Source organism: Aulonocara stuartgranti (genome assembly GCF_965226115.1).
Source record: "Aulonocara stuartgranti genome assembly, chromosome: 4".
Lineage (NCBI taxonomy): Eukaryota > Metazoa > Chordata > Actinopteri > Cichliformes > Cichlidae > Aulonocara > Aulonocara stuartgranti.
In genome coordinates, this window is record NC_138942.1 from 10,889,312 (window position 1) to 10,902,836 (window position 13,525).

Genomic DNA, 13,525 nt, shown 5'->3' on the forward strand with positions numbered 1-13,525 from the left:
TTTCCCCTTTTTCATAATAGGACCGTTACATACTCTGTTTTTTAAATCATGTCTTGAGGAGGCTTAAATCAATAAAACAACGAGCTTATTTTTCACTTTGTTGTTTTTTCTTTTTTTTTTCTAGCATTTGCAACTATATCAGGGTGTAACAGAAGAGTTAAATAGTGGGTGTAAGATATTAATTAGCCTATTCTTTCAAATTTTAAATAAGATGGTGTAAAATAAAAATAAGTCATGCTGTGACTTTCGCATCAAAGGACCTCTCATAAATTATGACGGATGATAAAGTATTGTGGTGTAAAGTATTTTTAATGTACACCACACAAAAAAACCCAAACAAACACGGCAGTTTCATTGCATTTGATTTATTCAGATTCAGACTGGCAGTGAATTGCTATCTGAGCCCCTGCCGCTCGTCGCCTCCAGTATGCAATTTATCGGTATTTCACAGACAGGGCACGAGCCAAGGCAGCCAGGAACTTGTCTAAAGCCATATGGACCTCAGAGGTGAAGTCGACGGGGAACATAGTGGCCAGAACCACCAGGATGTTCTGAGCAAGAATCTGTACAAAGATCGTGACACTTCTTTAGCAGAATCAGGGATTATGACATCAAAGATCAGTTATCTGAATCATAACTCAGTCTATCCTGTGTTTCTTCGGTGACGGTGTCGTGCTTTGACTTGCTGACAACACAGGCAACTTCCCTGTTTGTTTAAAAGTGTAACATTTTTGCGCTGCAGCAGCTGAAACACACATTTCATTTATCCTAAAGATAACTGTAGCTCGATGTCACGAATTGGGGTTCAACTTATGATTTATTTATATTTGCATATGGCCTTATCCATGTGTGGATGGGACAGATTTATAGGCTTCTAAATCAAAGAATAATTAATGATGACGTTACAGTTCCTCACTAGAAGGGATGCAGTCTCAACCAGTAGCCTATGGAGGCACATTTAAATAAAAACTACTAAAAAATGTTTAAGCAAGCGTTTAATTTGTAGTCCAATTAATCTTTAAAGCAAACCCACAGGTTTTCTGAACCGCTTTCATGATTTAATAAACAAATACCTTGAAGTTTGCAGGGTCCACTCGCAGAGTGAAAGCATGCAGCTCACTGAGGGTAAGAAGACTCCCTGCCAGGTCGTCGATTTTGTTCACAGCATCGGTTATTGTAGCTGCCACCATTCCTCCGTGTTTCCTCAGTGGGGCAGAGCTGGGGCTCAGGTCCTTCCAGTGGGAGAAGTAAGTCTTGGTCTGAGGGTACACTGTCAGCATCCTGGGCAAAAACACAGGTGAATAAGCCAGTAAGTAATAGATAAAAATGCAGAAGCGGGTTAAATTCGCCTCGTGTTTTTTCTTATTTACCTGGCAACAGCGTCACCGCCAATGTTATCCGCCCTTCCCGACACTTTAGCCCAAAAGGCCTTGACTATCTCCTTGTCCTTAGCAGAAAGACTCATCTTTCCTCTGGACTTTTTTTTTCAAGTTCAATGCCGTGTTCGCTGCAAACGGAGGGGTTTTATGGATGCAGTGGAACATAGGCACACCCAGCCCCCCTTCAAGATAATGCTATAGGCGTTTGGAAGGATTCCAAATGACATGTAACAGCTGGCATGAGATAAACACGAAACCAAAGTCTCACGGTGTTCTATAATATAGGACGAAACAATCAGAATTATATTTCCCACGGGCATCCAACTGAAGCGTACAAAACTGACAGCTAGTGAAACCCTCGTATCACCTGCTCAAACTGCTCAAACTTGGACGTGCTGGTAATGCTCGGACGTTAAAAACTGGCCTTAATGAATTAACTGGCTGCTAAGAAACACATATGGTATGTGTACAAGCCAAATATCTTATCGTTTCAGCTTTGCCCCACACTGGAAATGCGCTCTTGAGGGATGGTAAGGGTCTATAAATAACCTCCACTTTGGAATTAATCCAAACATTTTTATTTTGGCTCACTCCTTTAGATGAGTAAATCTAAAGATGATTTTTTTATTTGTTCTAATTAAACAAGTGTTTATCCTCACAAATCACACTCCTTATTAACTGGAGGTTAAAGCTTTTATTTTGTTTCACACCAAACTACAAGAAAAAAAATGTAAATATAACTTAGTAACTGCTATTTCAATATTTTATTTACACTCAAAAGAGATTTATGTCCAAAATGTTGAATTCAAGTAATTTGATTAAATGTAAGTTTTCCATATAGTTTTCTTACATACATGTCAAACGCTAAATGTAATTGAATTTGGTCAAATAAAATGTACTTGATTGGTATACATTCAATTTATGTCAAAAATATTTTCCGTAATAATTCATTCTGAATAAATAAACCTTTGATGTCATATGTTCCAGTTGCCTTTACTCAAAACTACTGCTTCATGTTTATGACGGCCAAGAATAACTTTTTAAACATACATACATTTGTATATATGCTTGTGTTTATTTACTTTATTAACTGCCTTTGTAATTGCAATTTATATGAGATAAATTAAATCAGTACGCTTTAACAATCAGTCCGTGGATTCTGATTTAAAATCTAAATTCTACAATTAATTAATAGGCCTGTTGGTTGTGCTATCAGTTACAAACATGATGATTATGCCATTCGCCGCGTTCGTTTTTACTGTGAGGCTTATCGTTTCAGTGGGTGGGCCTGTTTTTAAAAAAACAAAACAAAACATGATAATGCAGGAGCAGCACTGGCTGCACCACGACATATCGACGCGGATATGGTGTTAGTTTATTTCATTGCATTGCAGGGAGCAGTGGCGGAGCGGGGGGGGGGGGTGACTTACTGGACTTAAGCCCGGGTTGTTTTGTCAGAAGCCCGGGGTCTTTTGGAGTGTAATTTTTTCATAGTTAGATGCCTGGCTGACAACTGTATAAAACAAAAACTACACACAATATTCGAAGCACATAGTGCACACTGTGGAAATTTATGACTGTGCGTGAATCCCTCCTAATATTGGTATGATCCGAGCTCAGCGACTGAGCGAGGGGCCGGGGGGAGCTGCTGCCTGTTGGAGAAACGGAGCCAAGCAGACTAAGGAGAGCTGAAGATCGACCAGGTACCAAAAGCAAATCATTCGTACTGTACAAATAATGTAAATATGACGGTGAATCACAAAAGATTGATATCAAACTGATCACTTGACCAATATTACGTTACTTGCTCTTCGAGTGAATCAACAAATGGCGAAATGAAAAGCAGAACAACAACAATGCTGTTTCTTTATAGAGTCTTAGCTTACACATGTGTTTATTTCATATTTTCAGTCGTTACCCTCCGCGGCTAAATAAATCGGTTTCAGTAATGCACTGATATACAAGAATGGGCATAAGGAGCTTCTTTCAAAGAAAAAACTCTGGTAGATGTTATTTTATATATTATGCTTTGTATGTTGTTCAGTATATTTCTATGGAAAACAAGAGGAACTTCAATACACAGCAGTATATTCACAGTTTAAACCAGATACTTACATACACTTTATGGAAAACACAAGAACATTTTATTACTGTACAACATCAATTTAGAGTAAACTTGTTTTGCTTTGGATAAATAAATATCCTTTGAATTAGTTAAATGTCAGAATAAAGAGAGACAGAGCTGTCTATTTTTTATCACTTTCATCAAATTTAGGAGTACATGTACACTTAGTTTATTATTAATTAATAAGAAAACTCCAGACGATTCCATTCTGAGCTGAAGAAGCTTCTGATAGGTTAGCAGAGTCCATGTGAGTAAATTGGTGGCTGCATATAAGGCAAAACACAGCCTGTTTCTTTGAAATGGGAAAATCAACCAAAGATGTCAACCAAAACACCAGGAAAAGAACTGTGGAGCTCCATAAGTGTGGCTCAATTTTGAATACAATTGGGTGCCATTTTTGATTAAGAAATACAGATAGTTTCTCCCTTTACTCTTAAAGTTAACAAACATGTTTTTATATTTATCAATCTAAAAAAATAAACATTTAGTCTGATTTGATGTTACAATTAAAAAAGTGTTTTTATCTGAAAAGTGTGTAAATATCTGGTTTCAACTGTATATTTGATGATTGTCAGCACAAAGAGGGAGAGAGAGGAGCAGAGAGGGAGAGAGAGGAGAGGGAGAGAGAGAGGAGGAGAGAGGGAGAGAGAGGAGCAGAGAGGGAGAGAGAGGAGAGGGAGAGAGAGAGAGGAGGAGAGAGGGAGAGAGAGGAGCAGAGAGGGAGAGAGAGGAGAGGGAGAGAGAGAGGAGGAGAGAGGGAGAGAGAGGAGCAGAGAGGGAGAGAGAGGAGAGGGAGAGAGAGAGAGGAGGAGAGAGGGAGAGAGAGGAGAGGGAGAGAGAGAGAGGAGGAGAGAGGGAGAGAGAGGAGCAGAGAGGGAGAGAGAGGAGAGGGAGAGAGAGAGGAGGAGAGAGGGAGAGAGAGGAGCAGAGAGGGAGAGAGAGGAGAGGGAGAGAGAGAGAGGAGGAGAGAGGGAGAGAGAGGAGAGGGAGAGAGAGAGAGGAGGAGAGAGGGAGAGAGAGGAGGAGAGAGGGAGAGAGAGGAGAATGAGGACAGAACAGAGAGGGAACAAGAGCAGGTGAACACCCCCCCCCCCCCCCCCCCCAAAAAAAAAAAAAAAAAAAATCCCACATGCATACTACCTTTAGGGCTAAGCCCCGGGTGTATCAAATGTCTGCCTCCGCCTCTGGCAGTGAGTCGGGTATTTTTAGCTAATGTTTAAGTTTAGAACCTGCTTTGACTCTAGCTGTCACCATCTGATTTGCTTCAGTTAAATGTACCTATATGTGTGCACTCGCGCAGTGAGAAAACGTCAAGACTGAATGGCCAAGTCGGTTCCTGTCCGTTGGTCAAATAAACGTCTAATTCTTTGCCAGGTAAAACACCAAGTGTGCTCAATCGTCTTCTTTTTGAGCGGCTTCAGTTGTTTTATAAACCTTGTAACTATGCACTGCTCTCAGTCATACCTCCCGACCATGTCCGATATGATTATGACAGGACAACAAAATGACTCGAGCCCTCGTTCTGTCTGCAGTGCTCTCACACAAGCAGGGGTCTGTTGCACCATACTCATTTTTTCCGGCAGTGACTTCTTGTGGCAAAGAAGAGAATTGCATTCTTATGATCAGTTGCCTTGTTCGTCTGGGACAATTAGCCACACACCAGGGACGATTCTAGGATCAAACCACTAGGAGGCCTCAGTCCCCAGTCATAACGTCATCCATTCTGCCTTACAATTATACCAACATATTATGCTGCATGTAAACATAATTTTCACCTTTGCAGACCTGAATGTTACAGGATAAACATTAAAACATATCCAAAAGAAATATCTTTTTTGGATTATATTTCAGTGTTGAACCCTTTCATGCATGAATTATGACAACCTCAGTCAGGATTTTTATTCTTAAGTAGTTTTAGTCATCTTTAGGCATGAAAAAAAAAAGATTTTTGAACTTCATTTTTTTTAAACATGTACTTTTCAAAGAGTTTGTTACATGTCCACTTAGGTGGACAACCTACGTTTTGACCTATGAATTTGGTATGGAGTGACACATCAGTGTCCGATGTAGTGGTTTAAGTGCAAGTGTGCCATCAACACTGAAACGGATACAAGAAAACAGCCTTTGAATAGCTGTCCACTGTACTGACCACTATGCACGAAGAATGATTCTGAATAAATGATCACAGTTCTTAATATAACTTTTGAAAGTAAGTTAAAGCAAAATTTGTAGTAAAGCAGAAAAAGAGGAGAAACTTGCACAAACTTTAGATCATGAAATCATCATCAATGAATGTGGGCAAAAGAGAAGCTACAGCTTTTGCTGTCTTTGACTTTTGCTCTTTACCTCTAACCCTTTCCATCCCTGTCTCTCATGCAGCTCCTCTGTTTGAGTGCACTAATAGCAACTTGACATCAAGAACACTGGACTTGATTTCACTGTAATCTGCTGTATGATCTCCAACAGAGAAGTTTGGAAAATGTAGCATTAAAAGGGCATGTTGCTTTTAGGGTGGTTGAGCATCCAGAAAAGTAGTGATGTGTCGGTCACGAACGAAACGGCTCTTAGAGCCGGGTCTTTGACATGAACGACATGAGCCGGCTCCTTATCGGGAGCCATGGGTTTTTTTTTTTTCTTTCTCTCACCCTCTCTCTCACACTTTTTTCCGCTTCACTCTGCACGCGAGCCTTGTGCTTTGCCCTGGGAAGAGGGGGGAGGAGCGATAGTTACACTCGCAGTAGCACAGGAACAGAGCAGGAGGGAGAGACAGAGAAAGAGAGCCAGGGATAACAACGTCACATTAGAAAGGTGTAGTAATCATCCACAGCTATTTTCAGTTACGGATGATAAAGGATTCAGAAAGTTTATTCATGCAGGCCTATATGACAGAGAATGTGCATGTTCTTTTTGTTTTCATATTTTATTTATATTTAATTGTGTTGTGGTTTGCAGTGTTTTGTGTTGTTTCACTTAAAATTTGTTTAAAAGGAAAAAGCTGACAATTTAAATAGTTGAAAGTTGAAATGTGAATAGTTGTTTTTTGTATTATATGATTTATTTATTACATTTTATGTGGAGTGAATAAATAAAAGTATATTTACGGTGGCCCCTAGAGACAAAGCACGTACAAGTTTCAAAACAGACACAAACACAACAGAAGTGCTCCAGGATGCTAGGGGGCAGTGTTGAGCTTTTGTTACCCAGTGGCTACACAAGCCAGGAAGTACCAACGACCGGATTTGGTGTGTGGTAGTAACAGGTAAATGAACTTTTTTTTTTTTTTTTGAATATATGTGTGTGCTTGTGAATAAATACACAAACAATACACATATGCGTTCAATTGTGTAATTTAAGTGATCTAGGTAGCTCTGTTTTGGAAGTTCAGTTAACGCTAGAAATGTGTTTTGGAGTTTGGAGGAAATTGTACATGCTTTGTCTCTAGGGGCCATTGTATATATTTATATATAAACATATATAAATAAAACCACTTTTTTTTACATTAGTAATTATTTTTGTGCATAATTTTATATTGTTGTTAATAATAAATTAATTAAAGCAATAAAACAACCTGAAGACCCGGTTCTTTTAGTGAGCCGAGCCGAAAGAGCCGGTTCTCTAAAAGGAGCCGGAAATCCCATCACTACTGAAAAGGGTCTAAACGCGCCAATGCTACAAACTGCGTATTTCTCACTTAATACTCACATTTTTCACACAATGTGAATATTAGGACATCTTTTATATTTGTTTACATTATCTGTGTGATGACTTTGAGCTTTCTGGGTCATTGTTCATGGTGAATCTATTAGACTGAATATGACCAGAGATTTTTGATCAATTTGTTTGTGTCCCTGTGGCCTTCCTTTTATGTCTGTTTGATTGTTCTGTCATTCTTGTTTAAAATAAACAATTATATGACCCAATTCCTGTATCTTCTTTCTGTCTGAATCCACATGGATACCATCAACCCTGTTGGTGCCACTGTAAAATCCAAGCCTTAGGAGGAACACACTCTATACATTAAAACCGTTACAACATTAAAACCCTTATATGGTGTCTGTTTTACAAATTCAAACAAATAGGCGTTCAAATTTGGGATGGTTGTTTTCAACAATGCAACTGTGACCCAGATATTTTTCTATCAAGACAATTAAACTTGATTTTCCGCCATGTTTTTTCTCCTCTCATTAACTGCAGTTACACTTGTTGATTCAAAATTTCCCTTAAAATGCCGTGAAATGACAATGCCAATACTATTAATTATATATTACCTCCCTCAGGACATACTGCATTTTCTTTGGACCTTCATTACTAAGTCAGATATATTTTCCATTTTTGCTTGATATAAGATTTCAGCAGCCTTACTAGGTTCTGGGCTTCCTTTATAATGTTTTTCATTTCTTAGTGTATCAAATGTTTTTAATGTACGACAGGTGTAGACTGCAGCGAGGAGATTGTTGCAGAATGTCATTAGGGCATTATCTCTATGAAATAAGCTGGGCCTTCCCTGCAACAGACCTCAAGTAAATTGTTTAGTTGACTGTGAAGACCGCTGTGGACGTTAACCAAATTGTGTCAACATGACCCATCCCTAAAAAGTTTTATCAGAATTCATTAAAGACTGGTTGAGCTCATTTGTTTACTGACAGAATGACACATGTGCAAACACTACCAAAAACATAACCTGTTTGGCAGATGTAACAATGAATGTGTGATTGATGGAAAGACTTTCAGCATTATTTCAAGTGGTTTAGCAAAGGTACTGTATTAATTTTAGGAATTATAGCCATTAATACAGTTCCCCATATTCAGAGGCTCACAGTAATTTGAAAAGGTGACATAATATTAACTATAAAAATAGTTTTTATGTTTTATTAACTTTTCACAGAGTTGGAAAAAAAAACAACAACTTTCAGTCCATGACAAGTTCTTAACTGTCTGAAATCTGGAACCCATGAAAGTCACTAAATGCTGTTTCCTCCTTTAGCTCTGTCAGACTACTTTCACTTGCTGCTTGTGTGTGTTGGGGTCTCTTTGACTTCAGTTTTGTCTTTAGTAACTGTCTTCAGTATGAGACTCACCAAGCTCCAACTGATAAAAAACAAACTGAAATGCACTCATGTCAAACTTATATCAGGGCTAACACACGTTTTTTGTTTTGTGTTTTTCTTTAAGTTGTATTATCTCCAAATAGGTTCTTTTCAGCGGTACTGACTGCTCATAGCGTCGACCACAGCAGATATAAACTTCTGCCAGATAGCTTGACTCTGGGGGCTCAGGGCTGACTTGAGTTTGCATGCGATTGTGATAGTGATACAGTCTGCCAACAGCTGTGGAAAAAAAGAGAAAACACCATGAAAACTCTACAAGTGCAAAACGTCACGTATTTTTTTCATGTGGGTTTGAGGAAAAGTGTTGCTTACCCTGAAGTTTTCAGGGTCCACTTCGAGTTTCTGAAAATGCAACCGGCTCAGATCAGCATACGTCCGTTTCATGTTGTCCATGTTGTTCACTGCTTTGTCCAGAGCCTTCAGCACCATCCTTCCATGAGCCGCCACTTTGTCGTTTTTCAAAATAGCAGTGATGGTGAAGAGATCTCCAAAAGAACCAAAATATCGCTCAGTCCAGGGGTAGACTATCAAGACTCTGACAATGCAACAGTCAGTGGTACAGGTTAATGAGCATAAACGATACCACGTGATAAAATCTGAACTAACTGGAGAAAAAATCCCTAAATATACAACGTACCCTTAAACAATGGAATATTTAAAAAATAAGAATTTTTCACGATCGTTTTTTCTTTATTTATTTCTTTTTAAACCAGGCATTGAATTTTACTATTACGAAATACCCATCAACTAATTAAATAGCAATAATAATAATAATGTATTGAGAGAAAATTGCCAGAATATTTTTTTCGTTTTTAGGATTTTTTTACGATCCGTTCTTGAACAGTAAAACTTTCACAATCACCTACCTTGCCCAAATTTGTGACCCAATCTCATCGATATCAATTTTTTCCCAGATAGCTTTCACAGTGCTGCGCTCCAGTTCCGTCCACTTAACCATGACCTGAGCGAATTGGATAAACAGTTTTACTTCCGCACTCTGAGCTGCTGAGTGATCAGCTTTTCCGCTTAATGACTGGCAAAAATGAACCAACAGATGGTATGAGGGTCCTATATTTCCAGCACACTAAAAGCGGACGGATGAGTCTGAGCTACACAGACTACGTGTCGACTATCACTGCAAAACACAATGGAAATGCCCAGAGATGGTATGGTATGGCATCAAAATATCCTCACGTAAACATAACCACCTCCCCATCCTGTTGTATCAAGTAATTTTCCAACAGCTGATGAACTTAGATTATGCCATGCTATCATTATCTGAACATTCAGGCTTTCCCCACCCAAATAAATGATCCGCGGGTCCACTTCATATCAGAAACGTATGAAAGTTTATTTCTTGGCCTTAAATTACCCCATTCAATTAAACTTGTTTTAAAAACTGATCAGCTCAATCAGGATTATGGCCCGTCCGATCGCGACAGTACTTATATTATATCCTTCAGTCATTTTTGAATTTCATTCAAGACGTTTTAAAAAAAACAAAAGCATAGCGTTTTTATAATGTTGCCGCTATACGCCTAGCAGTGTTCTTGTGTTATGTTGGGTCGAGGTTATAAACGAATTTTCTGCACTAAAGAAGAAATACTTTTTTCTGAGCTCGCAGATTGACTCGTTGTTAACGCTCTAACTTTAAATATGCGTAAAATGCCTGATAGCTGATGTTCTTCTTTGCATTTTGGAACACTTCACTTACATCAACAATACTTCCCATGCAGCCAGAGAACAACAACTTTGGATCCCTTTCACCCTTTTTTATACGAAAAGCAAAACTTAACAGTAAAGGAAAAAGTCACGAAACGGATTATCGGTGAGGCATACTTGTAATATTTATATTATACTCAAACATATAGGCGACTTCTATTGAGGACTATTGACTGTCCGAGATCTCCTTCTTGATGTTGTATTGTCGGTTAAAAGAACAAGTCAAATGATCGCACAGAGAATGAGTATGATTTGAGGTTTTATTTATTGGTGCATCTGGCAACAGAGTCAAAAAGATATATGATGTCACTGTTGCACATCTTTGATGAACTGGCACTCCAGAAATTTAGTGGTACTGTCTACCCAGGGCAGAAACGACCACGGACAAAAACTTCTGCCAGGCTTCCTGGACCTCAGCGGTGAAGACGCTGGGACCAAACTTAGCGCCAACGCACAGGCTGATGCATTCAGCGAGCACCTAAAATGAGAGAAAGAAAATGCTTAACAGAGTTAATAAACACAAACTAATTAGCTAACCTTTTTCAGGTCCATGTGTGATGATTGTTTCTGGGTGCTGGTGGGGGCATACCCTGAAGTTATCGGGATCCACGTGGAGCTTCTCAGAGTGCATAGCGCTCAGTTTGGCGTAGGTCTGAGTGATGTTGTCCAAGTTCTTCACAGCATTTTCCAGACCACCCATCACGGTCCTTCCGTGCTGTGCCACTTTGGGGTTTCCCATAATGGCGGCATTGGTGGACAGGTCTCCAAAGGCTTGGAAGTATCTCTGACCCCAGGGGTACACAATCAGAAGCCTGAAATAAAACCAGAGAAACAATATTAATTTTAGTGCATATAGCATTAATAAGTGCTTCTACATACACAAAGAAACGTGTTGATATATTCGCTTCGGCCAAGTTTCAACATTATAGTAAAAAAAGTTGCATAACAAACGACCACGTTTCTGAATTGCTATGAGCTGCAGGTTACCTGGAGAGGGCCTGGGGACCGATTTCCCCCACATCAATCTTTCCCCACAGGTTTATGATGGCACTGCGCTCAGCATCTGTCCACTCGACCATTTTGACGGGGTGCAAGTCTCCTAGTTCACGAACAGGTTCTCACAAGTTCTCACAAATCTGCTTGTGAATGATTTACTTGAGATTCCCGTTTTTATTCGTTTAACCCGCACCCCCTCCTTCAGTCATCGAAGCATCTGATTGGATAATCTGCGCCCGCCTGTTTAATGACGTGTGTTTTGCGTAAAGCAAATTTGGGCAACGGTCAGTGCCAACCGGATAGATAACGTCATTTGGCTCAGATATTGCTGTCACTTAAAATTACTCAGCTACAAATAATCCATACTATTAGTCAGTCAAAACACACAAAATTGGACCAGTAATATCAGTAATACCAGCTTTTTAACACCTGCTTTTAAATAAGCTAAGATATCATACAGTTTATTTATCCAAAAGGATATGTGCTCTCTTAACTTTAGGAGGGTATTTGTGCTCCTTGTTGGCTATAAAACAACGTGTTTTTATTTTTAAAATATCAAACTCTGACTAACAGTGCAGCCTTTAAATTATGATTTGTTTAATGCCATTTTTGCTTAGAGCATATTTCTTTTTGCATAAAATCTATTCGCCAGTTGTTTAAAGATTTTCGTGCAGTGCAGCCATTCAGTTTTTCTTTTTCTTTTTTTTAATTGTCAATTGCGTCAATTACGTGATATCACGTAATTGACTGATAAGCAGTTTGCTTATCAGACATGCATTCTGGATTTGATACTTGGGCGTGGCACCATTTGGGTCGACATAAAGACGCACTGACAGATCCAACCAAACAGCATTTTTTGATCAGCATTTTCCCTTGCATCCCGGAAATTCAAAGGCAGTCATGAGTCTCTCTTCGAAAGACAAGACCCTGGTGAAGACCTTCTGGGCCAAAGTCGAGTCAAAGGTCGCCGAGATGGGTGGAGAAGCTCTGGGCAGGTAAGATCTAATTTTAAAGTAGGGATGACACGGGCTTTTTTAAGAGGGTGGGTTTTTCTTTATTTTTTCTTTGCTTTTTTTGTAACTTCTTCGTATTTCCTTCTGCTGTATTTTACAGGATGCTGACTGCTTATCCTCAGACCAAGACCTACTTTTCTGACTGGGGCGACCTGAGCCCTAACAGTCCGCAGGTGAAGAAGCATGGTGCAACCATCATGAGAGCTGTGGGAAAAGCTGTCAAGAACATTGATGATCTTACCAACCACCTTAGCAAGCTCAGTGAGCTGCATGCCAGCCAGCTCCGCGTGGATCCTGCCAACTTCAAGGTAACAAAATATTGCGACCTTTAAACCTACCAGAAATTATAATCATTATTTGTGCACGTACTTTAGTTTAGATTGTGAGCGTTAAAAAACTAAAAAACTAAGTGAATGTAGGGATGTCTGAAGTGCCTGATTTAATCTAATCTGCTGTTTCTGTCACAAACACAGATCCTCACTCACAACATGATCTTGGTCCTGGGCATGTACTTCCCTGCGGACTTCACCCCGGAGGTTCACGTCTCCGTGGACAAGTTCTTCAATAACGTCGCCTGGGCTCTGTCCGAGAGATACCGCTAAACATCAAGACAGAAGCTACCAACGTGTGGCATGAATGTCAACAACCCTCATCATATGTGGGGGCTTGTTCAATAAAATTCACAAACATAAGAATGTCTATGTGTCCATTTATTCAAGCTTTTGTAGAGAAGAATACGCTCATTCCCACAGGTTACAACACAGATGAAAAAACCCACACACAGTATGAAAAAATAAGCCATGTTTTAAGTATGTTTTTTAATTCTGGCACGTCATTTGCCACAACTTCGATTCCGTTTACACTGTATGCTCGTTTTCAAACATCAGAACAAAGTCTCTGTGGCCACAAAGACCCCATAGTCCATCTAACATGCAATAACCAAAGCAATACATGCTTTCCGTATATCATACTTGGATCACATCACCAGTGACTGGTTTCTCAGATGGTTCAGCGAACAGGTATCAAAATCTAGACTGCGTGCCAACGTCGCACCGCCATATAGCCAAAACTCATACAAGTCACAGATGTGTTTAAATGACCAGTGACAGACCATTCAGAAACAGCGACTACAAGTCACACATTTAGACTGTTTTTAATGGTGTAGCTTGTGTTCAGCATGAG

At 39.5% G+C, this 13,525-nt stretch overlaps 4 protein-coding genes across 4 annotated transcripts; 1 reads left to right on the plus strand and 3 right to left on the minus strand.

Annotated features, from left to right (window-relative positions):
- Positions 1 to 73: 73 nt before the first annotated feature.
- On the minus strand, positions 74 to 1,684 carry LOC309704841 (hemoglobin embryonic subunit alpha-like). Its single transcript, XM_082530297.1, has 3 exons — positions 1,371 to 1,684; positions 1,074 to 1,281; positions 74 to 563 (listed from the first exon to the last, which is right to left on the minus strand). The coding sequence occupies exons 1-3, from the start codon at positions 1,463 to 1,465 to the stop codon at positions 435 to 437; spliced, it is 432 nt and encodes a 143-aa protein (XP_082386423.1). The 5' UTR covers positions 1,466 to 1,684; the 3' UTR covers positions 74 to 434.
- A 6,675-nt stretch (positions 1,685 to 8,359) lies between these two features.
- LOC309704837 (hemoglobin cathodic subunit beta-like) lies at positions 8,360 to 9,806 on the minus strand. Its single transcript, XM_082530293.1, has 3 exons — positions 9,479 to 9,806; positions 8,925 to 9,147; positions 8,360 to 8,831 (listed from the first exon to the last, which is right to left on the minus strand). The coding sequence occupies exons 1-3, from the start codon at positions 9,568 to 9,570 to the stop codon at positions 8,703 to 8,705; spliced, it is 444 nt and encodes a 147-aa protein (XP_082386419.1). The 5' UTR covers positions 9,571 to 9,806; the 3' UTR covers positions 8,360 to 8,702.
- Positions 9,807 to 10,580: 774 nt separating this feature from the next.
- Positions 10,581 to 11,495, minus strand: LOC309704836 (hemoglobin subunit beta-A). The gene is made up of 3 exons (XM_082530292.1): positions 11,322 to 11,495; positions 10,924 to 11,146; positions 10,581 to 10,812 (listed from the first exon to the last, which is right to left on the minus strand). Exons 1-3 carry the CDS (start codon positions 11,411 to 11,413, stop codon positions 10,681 to 10,683), a joined length of 447 nt encoding a protein of 148 aa, XP_082386418.1. The 5' UTR covers positions 11,414 to 11,495; the 3' UTR covers positions 10,581 to 10,680.
- A 665-nt stretch (positions 11,496 to 12,160) lies between these two features.
- Positions 12,161 to 13,038, plus strand: LOC309704840 (hemoglobin subunit alpha-B-like). The gene is made up of 3 exons (XM_082530296.1): positions 12,161 to 12,325; positions 12,444 to 12,651; positions 12,817 to 13,038. The coding sequence occupies exons 1-3, from the start codon at positions 12,231 to 12,233 to the stop codon at positions 12,943 to 12,945; spliced, it is 432 nt and encodes a 143-aa protein (XP_082386422.1). The 5' UTR covers positions 12,161 to 12,230; the 3' UTR covers positions 12,946 to 13,038.
- The last annotated feature ends 487 nt before the right edge of the window (positions 13,039 to 13,525 follow it).

Bases quoted from the DNA above. Each gene is read 5' to 3' on its own strand.
- LOC309704841 (XM_082530297.1), bottom strand. From the start codon at position 1,465: ATGAGTCTTTCTGCTAAGGACAAGGAGATAGTCAAGGCCTTTTGGGCT. The intron at 1,282-1,370 runs GTAAATAAGAAA...GTTTTTGCCCAG, and splicing joins GGCGGTGACGCTGTTGCCAG to GATGCTGACAGTGTACCCTC. The intron at 564-1,073 runs GTATTTGTTTAT...ATCTTTGTACAG, and splicing joins TGGACCCTGCAAACTTCAAG to ATTCTTGCTCAGAACATCCT.
- LOC309704837 (XM_082530293.1), bottom strand. From the start codon at position 9,570: ATGGTTAAGTGGACGGAACTGGAGCGCAGCACTGTGAAAGCTATCTGG. The intron at 9,148-9,478 runs GTAGGTGATTGT...TTGCATTGTCAG, and splicing joins GGGTCACAAATTTGGGCAAG to AGTCTTGATAGTCTACCCCT. The intron at 8,832-8,924 runs GTAAGCAACACT...TTTTTTCCACAG, and splicing joins TGGACCCTGAAAACTTCAGG to CTGTTGGCAGACTGTATCAC.
- LOC309704836 (XM_082530292.1), bottom strand. From the start codon at position 11,413: ATGGTCGAGTGGACAGATGCTGAGCGCAGTGCCATCATAAACCTGTGG. The intron at 11,147-11,321 runs GTAACCTGCAGC...GTTTTATTTCAG, and splicing joins GGTCCCCAGGCCCTCTCCAG to GCTTCTGATTGTGTACCCCT. The intron at 10,813-10,923 runs GTATGCCCCCAC...CTCTCATTTTAG, and splicing joins TGGATCCCGATAACTTCAGG to GTGCTCGCTGAATGCATCAG.
- LOC309704840 (XM_082530296.1), top strand. From the start codon at position 12,231: ATGAGTCTCTCTTCGAAAGACAAGACCCTGGTGAAGACCTTCTGGGCC. The intron at 12,326-12,443 runs GTAAGATCTAAT...TGTATTTTACAG, and splicing joins GGTGGAGAAGCTCTGGGCAG to GATGCTGACTGCTTATCCTC. The intron at 12,652-12,816 runs GTAACAAAATAT...TCACAAACACAG, and splicing joins TGGATCCTGCCAACTTCAAG to ATCCTCACTCACAACATGAT.